The sequence below is a fragment of the Schistocerca gregaria genome, chromosome 1 (genome assembly GCF_023897955.1).
Source record: "Schistocerca gregaria isolate iqSchGreg1 chromosome 1, iqSchGreg1.2, whole genome shotgun sequence".
Lineage (NCBI taxonomy): Eukaryota > Metazoa > Arthropoda > Insecta > Orthoptera > Acrididae > Schistocerca > Schistocerca gregaria.
Window position 1 is genome coordinate 1,059,891,216 of NC_064920.1, and position 16,158 is coordinate 1,059,907,373.

A 16,158-nucleotide genomic window follows, 5' to 3' on the forward strand; every position below is an offset into this window, starting at 1 on the left:
ATAAGAGATTTTAAAATATCATTTTTGGTAAAGGCAGATACAATTCTTTTCTAAATCAAAAGGCATTAACGTTCCAGTTTTTGAAAAGGAGTGTGTCGAAAATTGTTACTTCAGGTGTAAATTCTAAAGGAAAATAGTGAATTCAGTTTCATCACACAGGCACTGGACTTCAGTGATATTATATAGAGTTATTTGAAACATGGGTCCGGAAATGCATAGTTACAGATTTATTCGATCTTCGGTTCCTACAAAATGCACTGTACATCTGTAATTACAGGTGCTACATTCTGGTTACTTATCACAGGAAATGTTCAAAGTGACCTCTTCCTGATGGAATACAGCCACTTCATTGAATTCCACACACAATAAAAAATTCCTGGTATTGTTCGTACTGAAGGAAACACTGTCAAGTGCATGCAATAGAGAGTAGGTTCATCCACAACAATGGTCCAATGCACAAGAAAATGTGTGTCTGTACAGATGAAAGTCCAGGTGTTTTAAGTTAGGTGAAGGAGTTGGCCAAGCAACTGATCCACCTCTACCTATCACATGATCAGGAAAATGTGCATTCAGGTGCCTCCAGGCAGACAAACAAATGTGTTAGAGCATCATTGGGCATGAAATACAGTCATCAATGGGATGCAACAAATGGCATGTATTCTAAGTACTCAGGCAATGCAGTAAGCGAGGAATCTTTGTAGTTCTGTTCTATAAGTCTCCCGGGAAGAACATATGGTCTCAACAAGCAATCACCAACAGTGATGGCCCAGATGTTAATGGAGAACCTCTGATAATGAGACAACTGGATAGCTGCCTGGGGATTTGTGTCTGCCCACACATGCTGGTTATACAAATTCTGGGTTCCGTCCCTTTTGAAGAGACAACAGCTGCAAAGTTCCGCATCATAACAAAATGCGGCAGGAACCACTGGCAGAATGTTACTCTTAAGACGATAATCCACAGGAGACAAAGCTTAGACACACTGTAGATGGTATGAATACAGACATTTTTACGTAACTGTCTCCAGATCACCACATTTGGCACATTCCTCTGTGAGTCAAACTGCCTTGTGCTGATTCAAGGACTTTCCTCCACAGCTTTGAGTAGATCTTTCTCGTCCTCTTGTGTTGCACGTCCTGGCCGGCCCACAGCTCCCAGAAGGATGTGTGAACTCTCGTATTCACAGAGAAAGCAATGAATTCCTTCAAATGTCTTTCGGTCTGGTAATCTGCAAAATGGGTAGCGTTTCTGGTACAAGCAACATGCCTCCAATGCACTGCCGTCCACCAAACTGTATATAGAATGCATGGTCGCAAACTTTTAGTTGGTGTACATTTCCAGACTGCAAACCATAGGCACAGGCACCACCCGACACAAATCTTTGCTAATAATCATGGACACATTTAATGTTCCTAGTACTTATGGATCATTTCAAAGCTGATTGCACACCACAGTTACTAACAATGGATATGCCAAGAACCACTTATTTAACTGGCAATCAGTGTACTTCATCTGCACGTGCTGAAGATTGTTCAGGCCCATATCACACCGATCCACAATTGTATTAATTGTGTAACACTTGTAACTGGCGTCGAAATTTTCTTCCAGGAAGCAGCACTTGTCTGTGTGCACTGTGTAACAGTAAAATGCTTGAATAACTCTGTAACTACTTCTACACCCATGTTGACATATCCTGTTTTTCATGTTGTTATGAGAGGAATCCATTCCTCACGTTTCGCCATGATGTTTCAAACCAGTCTGTACAATGTGGAAAGTAACCAGTACTCGGGTAAGAAGTGATACCCGGCGAAGCACTCCAGGACCAGCCAGAAAGTCAATATGGTGTAATAACTTCACAAAAGATAGCCTTTCTATGAACATTCATTTATTTATGATAGGCTATGCTTAAGATGCACTGACACTCTGTAACAGGGAGCACAAACTGGTTTGATAAGGTATCTGCATCAGCTTAGAGCAAATATAAATGTTAAAGCCACATTATGCAAAGAAACACATTAAGTTCTAAACTTCAGTACACAAGACAACTGCTGAAAGTAAACTTCTCTCTTGTTTTGCATGCCTAGTGAGTTACTAAATAATAACTTAAATGAACATAATCAGGAAAACTGAATACAGACACTGTGAATGTTGTGTTTCTATGTTTTTAAATATTTTGGTGACAGTATCAAATTGAATTCGTGTTGACAACTGGCTGGGCATAGAAAGGGAAGGAAAAAAATTTAAAACTTCCTTTCAAATACATGTACTATTAACATTTCAGCAAAAGCATTAAATATAAATGATTGCCATTACATGGCCATGTTTAGGATCAATATATTCTTGTCTGCCAATAGAGTCCTCTTCCTGTGATGCAACAGTTACACTGGCTTCCTCTATTAGTCTGTCCAATGACTCGATATACTGACTAATATTTTCATCATCAACACTTGCCATCATTTCTTTTAACAGCTCACACCTGTCCTGTGCTGCAGCTTGCAAGTTATCAGTGTTGACAACCGATGACTCCTGTTTCACATTAACTGCTACATTCTTATCTGAAGCGATGTTCAATTTATATTGTTTTTTGATATTATAAATGTCTTTCCTTTTTAACATGTGTACCCTTTTTAAGCTGCTTTCATGTGCACTATCTCTTATTTTCTTTAAAATTTCAGCATCTGATAGACCACTTGCAATTAAGTCAGCAACCATTGCTCTGTCGGTAGGAGTGAGATGCAGAGAACCCATAGAGAAGCTGTGGCCTGTGTGTGTGGCATAGAACTGGACACTGACTTTGCCTGATGGCATCTTCGTCGCTATCAAAGAGGCAGGACATGTGCGACCAATTTTGACCGAGGGACCAGCCAACCTTTGCCCCAAACCCACTGTTTTGAAATTTCCTGAACGGTGGCATAAATAATAAATTTTAGACTTCTGCGTGTTTAGTGTGCCACCACGTTGCTTTATGAATGAAACTCTTTTTTCACCTTCCATCTTTTCTTTCCACTGAAGGAACTCTGGAAAAAAATATTATTTTATTGGCAGCAACAACTCAGCATTGACAGCAACAGCTCAGAATTGATACATTCTTTTGAAAAGTGATATATTACTGTTTCCTTACGTTCCATGGAATCAAACTCCATTTCTTCTCTTTCAATCTTAATTCCATGCTGACATTCTAGATGGCTTCTTAAGTCTCGCATGAAACGGCATTTAAAATCATTGCATTCTGTGCATGCCACCTTAAAAACAAAGAAAAGAGATCAAGCAAGCATTTCAACAAGGAAACCACTAAACAACTAGATGTTAATGTAAGCAGATGGGAGGGTGACCTTGGGAGCACATTTATGTAAGGAAGACTGTGGTCATACAGAAGTTACATAGTGCAAGGTATGTAGAATTAACTAACACAATTAACTAACAGCTGGTAAGAGGTGATATTTTGGCTTTAAATTCTCTCTCTCTCTCTCTCTCTCTCTCTCTCTCTCTCTCTCTCTCTCTCTCTCTCTCTCTCTCTCTCTCTGTGTGTGTGTGTGTGTGTGTGTGTGTGTGTGTGTGTCAAAAATTTGGAGGAATACATTGATTGTGCCAATGTTCCTGTTTAGAAACAATTATTTACTTAAAAAGTAACTGCAGAACTTTGTTAAACATGTTTATTATGCTCTTGAAGATTGCAGACGTGAGAGACAAACATACTCAATCTACTCTATACGGTCTGATAAATATCGTGGAAACAGGAGAGTACCCCAAGAAAGAGATCCAAGCTTTCATTATAACAACTCCTACACAGAGGGAGAAGACAGTGGCATTGAGGAACAAGTGTCATCTGTTGACCCAATGCAAGAAAATTAAACTGCTAGTAGCATCTATCACACACTGAGCTCTAGTGGCTCAACTGATAACTCTCGCAAACAGCATTCGGATCACAACACAATATTATACGAGAAAATGACAGAAAAACCATGCAGAAGTTAAGCCTTATGATGGAGGCTTCCACAATCAGTGTAATAAGTTTTGTAAAGGATGAAATTGAAAGTACATGATGAAAGGTACCAAAACCACACCAAAGACCCAACACAGAGCAAGTAACAAAAAATGTGTTTCACATAATGAATGAAGCTCAAACACTTGCAAAAACAGATATGACACAAAATCAAGAAACAGAAATAAAAGTAAACAAAGAACAATGGATGACAGTAATCTGCAGAAGAGAGAAATGACCGGCTAGACACACGAGTCACTGACATACGCTAGACCAAGAGAGAGAATCCTACAAGCCGCAGATAAGAGGGCTTGGTTCTGCGTAACCCGAGACAATACCAGACCCAATAAAACAATTCCTAAATAAAAAGGCAATCAAAGAAAGGACTCGCACAGAACTGGCAAATAATGCTGAATTCTGGTGAAACAGAGATTACTGTCAGGAACTTTCACTTTCCGCTTTTTTTCTGGGACAGTGGAGAGGTGTTCCTCGAATAAGACACAAGGGGAGACCCACAAGTCCATTGCTGTTTACCCTTGCAGTAGAAGAAATTATAAGAATACCTCAAAGAGGGGGGTTTAAGCTCTTATGCCTTTACAGATGGCATTGTAATAGGCTCAAAATATATTAGAAAGCAACAGGAAACAATAAATGTGACAAAAACAGAAATGGGGGAAAAGCACCTGCATCGGCAGAGATCTTCATACAGCAGAGAAAACTAAAGATTGTAGCAGACTTCAAATATGTCAGCATCACTAAACAAAAAAAGCACAAAATATTTTACAAAACCTGTAACAGAGAAGACAATGTAAGCAATAATGGCCACTCACAAAACAGAACATATCAGATCCCTCAGCCTGGAGACAGTAATAGCACTATTCAGAGCAAAAATCTTACAAATATTATCGTAAGACATAAAAATCATCAGATCACATCTCACAGCGAAAAACCTAAAACCACTAGGAAGAGTAAAGGCAACATACACAAAGAAAGCATTTGGAGTGTCCAAAACTACACAACCCAGACTAGTATACTTGCTAGTGAGGCAATTCTTCCACACTGAAGACCTATGGACAGATCTGATGCTACCAAACACAAGTGCTTTGGAAAGCCTTTTATGCACACTGCAAGAGAAAAAGGAAGACACACTTACAGAATTTTATGGCACAGGAGCCAAGACTGACCGAACATGGACTAAAGAAAGCTTCGAGTTGAGACAAATGATCACCAGAATGGTAGCCCACAGTTTCCATCACCTTATCTACAATACCAACACACCATGAACTAAACACAAAGTATGAGTATAAACTGTTTAACTGAATATGCCAATGTTACCATATAGGATTCTGCTTTAAAAGGAAACATTACCATATAGGATTCTGCTTTAAAAGGAAACAGCCAATAAGTGACTATGCAAACCATGATCTGTAAAATGTCTATTTTCTTATATTATTTCAATCATATTTTGAGCTTGTGCACCTATTTGGCTGCAATAACTGTATTATTATTATTATTATACTACAACTATTATTACACACTTTAAACAAAACTAACTAAAACAGTCAAGACATTAAGGGACAAATTAAGACTGAACATACATACGGGATGTCCAGGCTAGGGGTATACACAAACAAATCCTTATAATGAAAGAACTTGACATTTTATGTTGTTGAGTAAATACGCAATTTATAGAGACACACTCCAAGGTGTGATTCTCAACGTTTCATATACAGCACTGAGTCATGTGGTGAATGCTTGCCAGTAACAGGGCACACCCATCTCCCTATGCTGGCAAACTACGCAGTTCCAGAGATGCCTACAGATGTTTTCCAGGCAGGATGTTGGACAAATAAAGTTATAAACCTTAATAGTACTGAAATATAAACATGTGTTTTGTACACCTCTAGCACAGACACCCTGTAGATAGTGTGATAAATAAGTAATGAGACTGATTTTTTCCCAGGAATATTTTCAAGATACATGCCAAATGTGGTTACCATTGTGATGAACACATAGGGCTTCAATCATGTTGATGAATCAGTCGATACACTCTCAACTGCTGTCAAAGTAACACAGTGCAAATAGCAGTGGCCCAACATACAGAGTCTTGGGTCAATATATAGAAGAGATGCTGAGTCACAGATAGGCACAACAAAAAGACTCTTGCAATTAAAGCTTTTGGCCTTTAAGGCCTTCATCAACAAGACACACATACACATACACACCCAAATGCAACTCACACACACGACTGCAGGCTCAGTCAACTGAAACCACACTGCCTTTTCAGGATTTTCCACTGTTTGGTCAGAGTCATGAGTCAAAGGGCTATGATAAAATTTTACTGTAAATTAGGAAAAATGATGTCAGAAATTTACAAAGACTTGTAAGATGTTTGGGGAGATTATCGTCTTTGTTCTATGCAATTGTTCTGCTTGTCTTCAGTGTTTAAAAAATGGAAGAGAATCCTTTCAGGATAAACTGCATGACCGATGTCCTATGTTTCTCGAGTGGATCAGTATGTGAAAATAAAGCAAGGAAACTGCTGCCAGTCAAAGACAAATTACCATCATAACACTTGCATTGGAAGTTGGTGTCAGTATGGAAAAGGTCAGGTCCAGTTACATCTCCACTGTTGATGAGGATCCTTATGTACTGAAACAAATTGTAACTGGGGACAAAAGTGTTCCATATCATATACCAGCTCTGTTGTAATTTTGGCATAACATTTTTTGTGTGAATGACCACCAACTATCCATCCATCCAAACAAATGGCCACTGCCAAATTGTGGCTGAGAGCAAAGACACTTTGTATTGGAACATGCTACTGAGCACAACATCCTCTATTTTGGTGACCACTTCACTTCAAAGATTGTACCACTTGGATCCTTCCTTCGCCTATAACACTCAAGTTATATTTTGTCAAAATTGTAGACTGGAATAGAAAAAGCAGCTTCAATTTTGTTTATGGCTGTGGCTAATGGATAATAAATATCTGCTTGGAAAGGGAGATGTTACAAAAATATTATAAGACTGTCCGCTAATACTGGGCTAAGTTTAGGTTCAAAATGGTTCAAATGGCTCTGAGCACTACGGGACTAAACATCTGTGGTCATCAGTCCTCTAGAATGTAGAACTACTTAAACCTAACTAACCTAAGGACATCACACACATCCATACCCGAGGCAGGATTCGAACCTGCGACCGTAGCGGTCACGCAGTTCCAGAGTGAAGTGCCTAGAACTGCACTGCCACACCGGCCGGCTAAGTTTAGGTTCCATTGTTGTAAAACTCACTGCTGAGTTTTAACATAAATGTCTTCTGTTTCACAAATTAATAATAATTAATCTCAACATGACAAAATTCAGACATTAACTATTGCACACCATCCTAATGACACATACATATTCACACACTACATGTCACAACAAAATGCGATTCAATAATGACTGACATTGCCCTAATGTTCATTGATTTACTATCCACACAATTCTCCTTTACATCCATTCTTCCTACAAGTATAATTCCCACTTAATTACTGTTATTATGGCTATTATTAACAGTCTGCCTGAGGTAAGAGGGATGTACTCAACTACTATTTTTGAAGACCACAACACTTCCACCTCTGTCCTTAGGTCATTATGTAAAACATAATTCAAATGTGTTATATCGACAGCTGTAATAAACATATGTGACACACTGGTGGCTCCTCTTGATGTGAGAGAAAGCCATGTGCACATGGGCAATGACCCACTAAACTTTGTAAGGGCTACTTCTTCAGCTTTTCATGGTCGGAAGAAAGTAAGCCAAGGTCGCATGTAGGTTTCATTGAACACAACTTATTATTTCTCATTTTCTGCCTTTTCAAGAGAAGGTGAGCGTCCTGCACTTCTTGCACCATCCAATCTGCAGCATACATCTGACCAACAGCAAAAAGGGCACTTTGGGATTCTGAGCAGATGAGAAATTTCTTGTCACCTAGATATCTTATCTGTTCCAGTGTCCACAGGATAGCAAATGATTCTGCAAAATAAATGTGGAACTGCTCTGGATGCCCTATCCTGAGGACATTGTTAGGGAGCACAATGGAGCAACTGATAAAACCCCCTTGCTTAGATCCATCTCTGTAAATATTAATAAAACCCGAGAGGCGATTTACAATCTCCTTAAATTTAAATATATAGTCTTGGGTACAATCCTTACGGTATGCAGTTAATTTCAAAAGTAATCTGGGCTACTTTAGAAGCCAGAGAAATCGCTTACTGCACCTGGCTCTGGACCCTCCACTGTAGGAATCCAAGGCTCTCCCTTGCACAGATTCCAAATGGCCTTGTTGACTGCAGACAGTTACAGAATAAACATTCCAGTGGCAGTTGGGTAATGGAGATGGCAATTTTGTAACAGACAAGGTCCTGTGTGCTTGACATTCAGGTCTCATATGGGAGACATCAAATACAGTGGAGGCCCACCAGCCTCTGCACACAGGCTAGTGACTGGACTCGTGCTATAAACCTCTGATGACAGCCTAATACCTTCACAGTGAATGACGTCCAGCTTCTGAGGTACAAAGGCCTTGCAGATCCATAAACCTGGCATCCATATTAAAGCCAGAGTCACATGAAGGCTTTATAGTGTTAGAGCAGATGTGTCCTGTCAGCTCTTCAAAAACCTGTGATTAATGCATTTGAGGATGTCCAAAGCCTTGAGGCATCTTGTCTTCAGTCATTTATGGTGTGGCAGCTATGTTAAACTGTTGTCAGAAGTCAGCCCAGATACCCAACCATTTCCTTAAGTCAGAACAGTTTGCTCTAGATAAAAAAAAAGTTAATTAAAAAGAGCGCGAGCAATTAAAAGCAACAAAAACCGTTTTCTCAAAAGCAAATTTAGAGCCTGTGCTGCTCGGCCATTCCTCCAGCTGCCTGGTCATCAAAGTTCAGTTGCTGAGTAGCTGTTGCAAGGCTGGAAGAGGGCAAATGCCACGACACTTGTGTCCCTTGAAGGACACCATTCTCCTGCTTAAAATGGTCAGACAGGGCATTTCCAACCTTGTATCTAAAACACCTGTCCAAGAAGAAGGATCATATGAAAGTGGGTGGACGTCCACCAAACCTCACTGATAGAGCCGCAACAAAATATTATACCTCCAGGCAGCATTGTAGGCCTTTTCCAAATCAAACAACACACTGATAATGTGTCACAGAGGAAAGCTTGTTGAATTGCTGCTTCGAGCAGGGTCAGGTTATCGACTGTAGAGCGGTACCCCACAATGGGAGCGACTTACAAGTTAGTAGAGACCTAACTATAGAGGTTAATCTGATCCTTTCCCACTTTTAAAATTGGGATTAAAGTTGATTTTTTCCATGAACTGGGAAGTTTTCAGTCATCCATTTAATTTAAAACCTCCTTCGACAGCGAGTCCAGCTGTTTCAACATGCTGTATATTATCAGGTCATCAACGAGCGCATCACCATAAGCTACTGACAGTGCAGAATCCAATTGTATGACATAGAGAAAGGCTTGTTGTATTCTTCGATGTTGGTGGAATGGAAATCAAAATTAACCTTCCCTTGTGCCTCCCAATAATGAAGGAAAGCTGGATCCTGACGAGAAGCAGCCATAATGATATTCTATGATTGAGTCATTGACCAAGCAATGTCTCTTGGCAATAATAGGAGAGAGACCTTTTCTCGTACAGCTGCTATTAGCATTATTGAGTTCTGCCTCAAGATCTTCTGATGGCTTCTCACACTTTGCTTGCAGATGTGGATCTGACGGACTTCAGGAGCTCTTGCAAAGAGCTCTGCTTACTCTCAAATTGTTCTCCTTACCTTTGTCCTTGCCATTCAAAAGATTGCAAGATCAGCATCTGTAGGGCACTAATTGAATCTTCATATAGCTGCCCTCATGTCTCTGATTACAGAATGATATTCATTTTTCTACCAAGGCACAGGCTGCCTTCGAGGTGTTCCCTTGGATTTTGAGATGGATGCATCAGTAGTGCAGTGGATCATGGCTGTGATGTGATCTACCCAGTCCTGGAGATTTTCATGCTGCTTAAAAACAGCTCACTGCCTGTAAAGCATCCAGTTAGCCTTTTTTGAACAACCATCTTGGAAACTGGTCTCTATCATTATGAGGCAGTGTCTGTGAGGGTAAGCGAGTAGGAGGAGAGGACTATGGCCGTAGACAAACCTATAGTGGTGCTAAAAAGCTTACGTTAACCCATGTTCATAAATATTATGTCTGCAGTTTGTGTCAGATTCTCAAAATCCTACCTGTGAGGCAAATGCTTTTAAGATTCCCGCAGTGCACTGTGTGTACTAAAGTCTCCTAAAAGGAGAAAGTGGTGGTGTAGTTCATGAAGAAGATATGTGAGGGTCTCACTATCAACAAGCTCATGGGGCGGCAAATACAAAGAGCACACTGTTACAGAATGTGGGCCACTAACCAAACAGCAATCGCTTATTAGTGGAGTAATTACGGGCATAGGTGAGGAGCTCTTGATGAACACTGCAACTCCACCTTTCGCCCTATCAATAGTAAGGTCGTCTTTTCTGTGGAAGTACATCAATACAGGTTCATCAGTCTGTTTAAAATGAGGCTCTTGTATGAGTAGCTTCAGTTCTATCAGGTACGTCCTGTAACCATTCATATTCCACTGGAGTAAAGGAGCCATTTAAGGAGTGTATGTTTGATATTCCTTATCCTTGTACCGTGGTGGTGAGGCACTTGTAGAATGAGGGGGCGTGGCGGGGCTGCCTGGATCCAGTCATGAGATTTTAAAGGCCATGATGTCCTCATCATCAGTCAGTCAGATGTGGCAGAAAGCCATCTGATGGTGCATGAAACAGCTTTCGATCTGAATAGCGTGACCAATTCCCTGTACCCTTTCCTTTTGATGATGATGGTGAAAGGGGGGCGAGAGGCACTCTGCTTTCGGGGAAGGGGGGGGGGGGGGGGGTGTCTTCTCGATGTTCACTGCGAATATGTTAGTGGTCTCTTCTGTTGTAGCTGCCTGGATTGCTATGTCTTTACTCATTGGCATGTACAGGTGCTGATGGTGAATAATGGTACACTGGATGGCATTTGTGCCGAGATGTCTATTTTGAGAACAGGTTCCTAAACCAATGAAGCATAAAAGCAGCAAAAACAGGGTTTTGAGTCGCAGATAGGCACAACAAAAAGACTCTCTCAATTAAAGCTTTCGACCATTAAGGCCTTCGTCAAGTCGCACGAGACTGCAGTCGTGTGCGAGTTTTGTTTGCATGAATGTGTGCAAGTGCGTGTTTTGTTGATGAAGGCCTTAATGACAAAGCTTTAATTATGACAGTCTTTTTGTTGTGCCTAAAAACAGGATCTTCTCACCTTAGATTCCTTTTGGGCTTCTTTGTAGGGGATTCGCTTGGTCACTTATTTCCTGAATTTTGCATCCCTCAGAATAGAAAGGGCAGTTATGACTCCAGATTGGGTGGCTCCCAGAGCAGTTTATGCGGACTGCTGGAGACAGGCAGGCTTCATGGGTGCCTTTCCACATTTCCCACTGGTCGCTTCACCTCCACACATCAGCATGTATGGCCAACATGCTGGCATCTGTAGCACTGCAAAGTGTTAGGTAGATAAAGCCTAACCCTAGGTCGTAGAAACCCTGCCATGATGTGTTCAGACAGCATTGGATAACTGAAGGTCATAATGAAGATGGTGGTCTTCTCAAGTTGTCCAGTATTTGTTCGTCTCCTTTGATCTATATTCACTACCCCCTGTGATGCTCATTCTCGTATGAGTTCTGTGATGTCTAAGTCCATAATACCATGGCACATGACCACACCCTTGCCTGAGTTGAAGGAATTACACAACTCAACAATTATGTAATCGTCCCCCAATTTTGGTAACTTCCTACAAAGTTCCACCTGCTGTGCCCTGTTAGTCTCAACCAAAAAGAACCATTGCTTAAGCTCTTAATACACTTTAAAGTACAAGAAACCTAGCCTTTTGAATACAGAAGGGGGAAACTTCTTCGAATGTCTTCTCCTTCCTACTGATCACAACAAACACATTCTGATTTATAACTCCCCGAGTGCAATTACTAAATACAATTTGATCATCAGGATGACTAGCCTCTATCATTCGTTTGAATGAATTGGTGTGACAAGACAGTACACCCATCATGCTGAAAGTTGATAAGCTTAAGTTCGTGGGTTCCACCTTGGTCCCACGAACAGCTAGGGAAATAAGAGTCTACTTAGACAGTGCCCTGCCTGTCTGAACAAGCCTTATGCAACTGAGGTGCAGCAAGTTCCTCCTCAGAGATTGCCTGTCAACAACTGTTCTGCCTCAACAGCCAAGTGACTCATCAGCATGTAGCACACCTTCAGACTGAGGTTTTTTTGATAGGTGTTTTGACCAAACTCACAATCTGAGTAGTACCGCCTACCAGCCCCACGGTGCAATGAAATGATACCCAGCAATTGAGTGCTAAGCTCCATGAGGTGCTCACCATTTACCATGGTCCAGGGGGTACCTGTGCTGTATCAAATGCCATGCCTGTTGCAAGCATTGCCCTGCACCTGAAGCCAGCAAGGCCCCACAGTGCCTACATTCCTATCCTGTGCTGCCTCTCCCTCACAGCCCTCGTCCACTTTTCCCCAACCTTCCCTGTCACTCTTCAAGACATTATCCTTCTTATCCCCTTTACTTGACACATCCCCTCCTCCCGTCAAACCACTATGCTGGCAGAATGTAATTAGCATGAACAATGGAAGCCATTTAGGTGTTACTGTGTATGTATATGTACTCCACAGCTCTGAAAAGGGTTTGTCTGAAAGCTAATGAAATACTTTCTCATTTATGTGCCTATCAACAACTCAGCATCTCAACTATTCAGTGAGTTATCACCTTTTCTCTTTAAATTATTTGTATTCCACCAAGGAGTACCATGTATTTAAATCAGCCAAAAATGTGGGGCACAAACTGTACAAGAAGTAATCACATACAATAAAAGTGTAGAATAAATTGCATACACTTAAAAAAAAAAAACATGATCAGAGTTACCCTACCTGTGTAGGCAAAAAGAATATTTAGAAACCAGTTATTAGGTAAACATTTTCCAAAGATGAAATGCTTCAAATTAAGCTCCAAATGGCACTCAACATTTCTCCAAAAATGAAGTTACTTTATCTCTTTATGTAATTGGTTTAGGAAGCTCCAATAGTGAACTTTTGGTTAGTACATCATTTGTAAAATCTGCCCTTTTATCACTTTTGGATTCATAGTTTTGAGGTCGGTGGATTGAACTAATTCAATGAAAATTTGCTGCAAAAATAATGGACTACTTTCAGTACTAAATGCATGCACAAACCTACCATGCCTTGAATGAAATATGCGGGCAACAACAAAAAAAAAAAAAAAACCTGTTTAACAGGTGCTTACTATTAGGGTTATTAGTGTACTGAATTGTAATAAGATGACAGAAAAGCCACATCATCCTCCATTTTTTGTCTACTTGACACTCAATATTTTAAAAATTACAGTGTTTAGTGATGTGTGTGTGTGTGTGTGTGTGTGTGTGTGTGTGTGTGTGTGTGTGTGTGTGTGTGTGTGTGTGTGTGTGTGTGAGCGAGCGCGCGGGCGCGCACGCGAGTGTACACCTGTCCTTTTTTTCCCCCTAAGCGAAGTCTTTCCGTTCCCGTGATTGGAATGACTCCTTACCCTCTCCCTTAAAACCTTTCGTCTTTCCCTCTCCTTCCTGAAGAAGCAACCATCGGTTGCGAAAGCTAGTAATTCTGTGTGTGTGTTTGTGTGTTTTGTTCATTGTGCCTGTCTGCCGGCGCTTTCCCGCTTGGTAAGTCTTGGAATCTTTGTTTTTAATATATTTTTCCCATGTGGAAGTTTCTTTCTATTTTATTTACATAATTATATATTTAACATTCTATTGTAATTAATAATTAACAGCTGAAATTTCAGTGGGGGTGGTTCTGCTGGCTAGAACATATCATAACTATTATGCCACCTCTTTGATTCTTCTTTAGTATTATCAGAAGCGCAATCAAAATAGTGTGTGTTGGTTCTGACATTCAAAAATGATATTTGATTAAAACTATACATAAAACTGTGCGTGAGAGGCACGCTTTGAGGGAGCTGCTAAGTTGTTACAAAAGAAAAAGATCCATATTATATTTCTCATGCGCCCAACATGCTGGAAATGCACAAGAAATTAAGCTGTTTGACGAGCCTCAAGACTGAATTTTTGAAAAATAAACTTGATTTTATCCCTGTAACCTTTCTTTTAAACTATCGAAGTTCTGCCTGATTTTGTCTTGAGTTCAAAGCCATAACAAACTGACCTCATTTCACCATAATTCACCTAAAACTTTGGCAGTCTTGTCTGTATGTCCTACAGATTCACCAAAATCTGCAGGAGACTATGCTTATGTTTCAATTTGAGTAGTAAGTTGTGCAATTCCTCACCCCCCCCCCCCCCCCCAAATCACCAAATCACGGAGTGACATTTCTTAATTAAAACATTTTTGCAATGAACTTTATTACTTGCAGATTGCTGTTAATTATTTTAAGCTAATTTTGCATACTCTTTGCTATAGTGTACAACATAGCAGTTTACAGCCGACAAAATAGAAAGCACTGCTTTAGCATTAAGCTCATCCCACATATATCTGGGCACACAAGACTTCAACTGATCTTACTTTACCTCCTTTAACGATGCTTAGCAACTATTCGCAAATCACAAGAGATAAATTCCATTTGATACTCTACAATTGAAAAATACACCTGTCAAATTTCTAGATCTGGAAGACTTCGTGCAAATGATGATCTGCCTTTTCCCCTTTATGTATTAAAATCCACAATGTACCTGAACTAACTTCAGAGACTTCCTTAACATGAACAAAATAAACTGTTACTTCAGGAAAAAATCACATTCCCCTGGGACCATCACATGTTGGATGTACTGCAATAAAGTTGTAACAGCTTATGATACACAGGTTTTATTTCTTGAATAAATGGGCACTAAAATACACAAGACTTGCAGTTAACACGGGTAATATGAAAAAGAGTATGCAATTGAATAAAAAATTGTGTACTTTCGAATACATTATGGGAGTAGCAGTGATCAATGAGTTACAAATATTTACTATTAAAAACAGTCTTGATCACGATTTATTTATTAAGGTGACCGGTTTCGACCACTACTGTGGTCACCCTAATAAATAAATCATGATCAAGACTGTTTTTAATAGTAAAAAAAAAAGTGTGATTTTACATTTCCCCAGCTTAGGAAAATCTCAACATATCTTTGGTATACAGCTAGGAGGCATCTTCCAGAAGGCACAATATTTCACCAAGCTAACTTTTTATCATCTTATTCTCCTACTTAAAAAGGTCAGACAGGGTGTTTCCAACCTTGTATCTAAAATACCTGTCTGAGAGGAAAGACCATATGGAAATGGGTATATGCCCACAGAACCCGCACTGAGAGAGATGCAAAAAGTATTATGCCCCCAGGTCGTAATGTAGGCCTTTCTCAAATCGAAGATGTCACTTAAGAGAAAACTTGTTGAATTGCTGCTTCAGGCATTGTCATGTTATCCAGTGTAGAGTGATACCCCCTGGACCTATACTGGGAGTGACTTACAAGTTAACAAGGACCTGGTTTTAAGAATACACACTAGGTGCTGGTTGACATTAAGCTTTAGTGTCTTTGCCACGCAGTTTGCGAAACTAATGCTACAATAACTACAGGGGTTAATCCAATCCCTCCTTGGTTTTAAAATTGGTATTAAAATAAGTCTTTCCATGAACTCTCAATGAACTCCAGTCATCCAAATTTCATTAAAGAGGTTAAGGAGAACCTCCTTCAATCACGACTCCAACTGTTTCCACATGTTGTATGTTACCGTGTCGTGACCAGGCACAGTATCACAATCTACTGACAGTGCAGAATCCAATTTCTATAGAGAGAAGGGCTTGTTCCATTCCTCAATGTTGGTGGAAGAGCAACCAAAGCTAACCTCTCTCTGTTTTTCCCTACAATGGCAGAAAACTGAATCTTGATTAGAATTGGCTGTTATAGTCTTTTATGAATGAGCCATTGTCTGAGCAATATCCCTCAATGATGTTAGAAGTCACCCCTGCACTCTTACAGTTGCTATTGGTGGTTGAGCTTGAGG

General features: G+C 40.1%; 1 protein-coding gene across 1 annotated transcript in view; it reads right to left on the reverse strand.

Moving 5' to 3' along the window:
• Nucleotides 1-212: 212 nt before the first annotated feature.
• The window catches only part of LOC126281240 (uncharacterized), a 34,198-nt gene continuing 18,252 nt past the window's right edge, over nt 213-16,158 (reverse strand). The window contains exons 2-3 of the mRNA XM_049980020.1: nt 3,122-3,242; nt 213-3,017 (exon numbers count right to left, since the gene is read on the reverse strand). Of these exons, the coding sequence (XP_049835977.1) occupies nt 2,290-3,017; nt 3,122-3,242 (849 nt within the window). The 3' untranslated portion in view covers nt 213-2,289. The remainder of the gene's footprint in view (nt 3,018-3,121; nt 3,243-16,158) is intronic.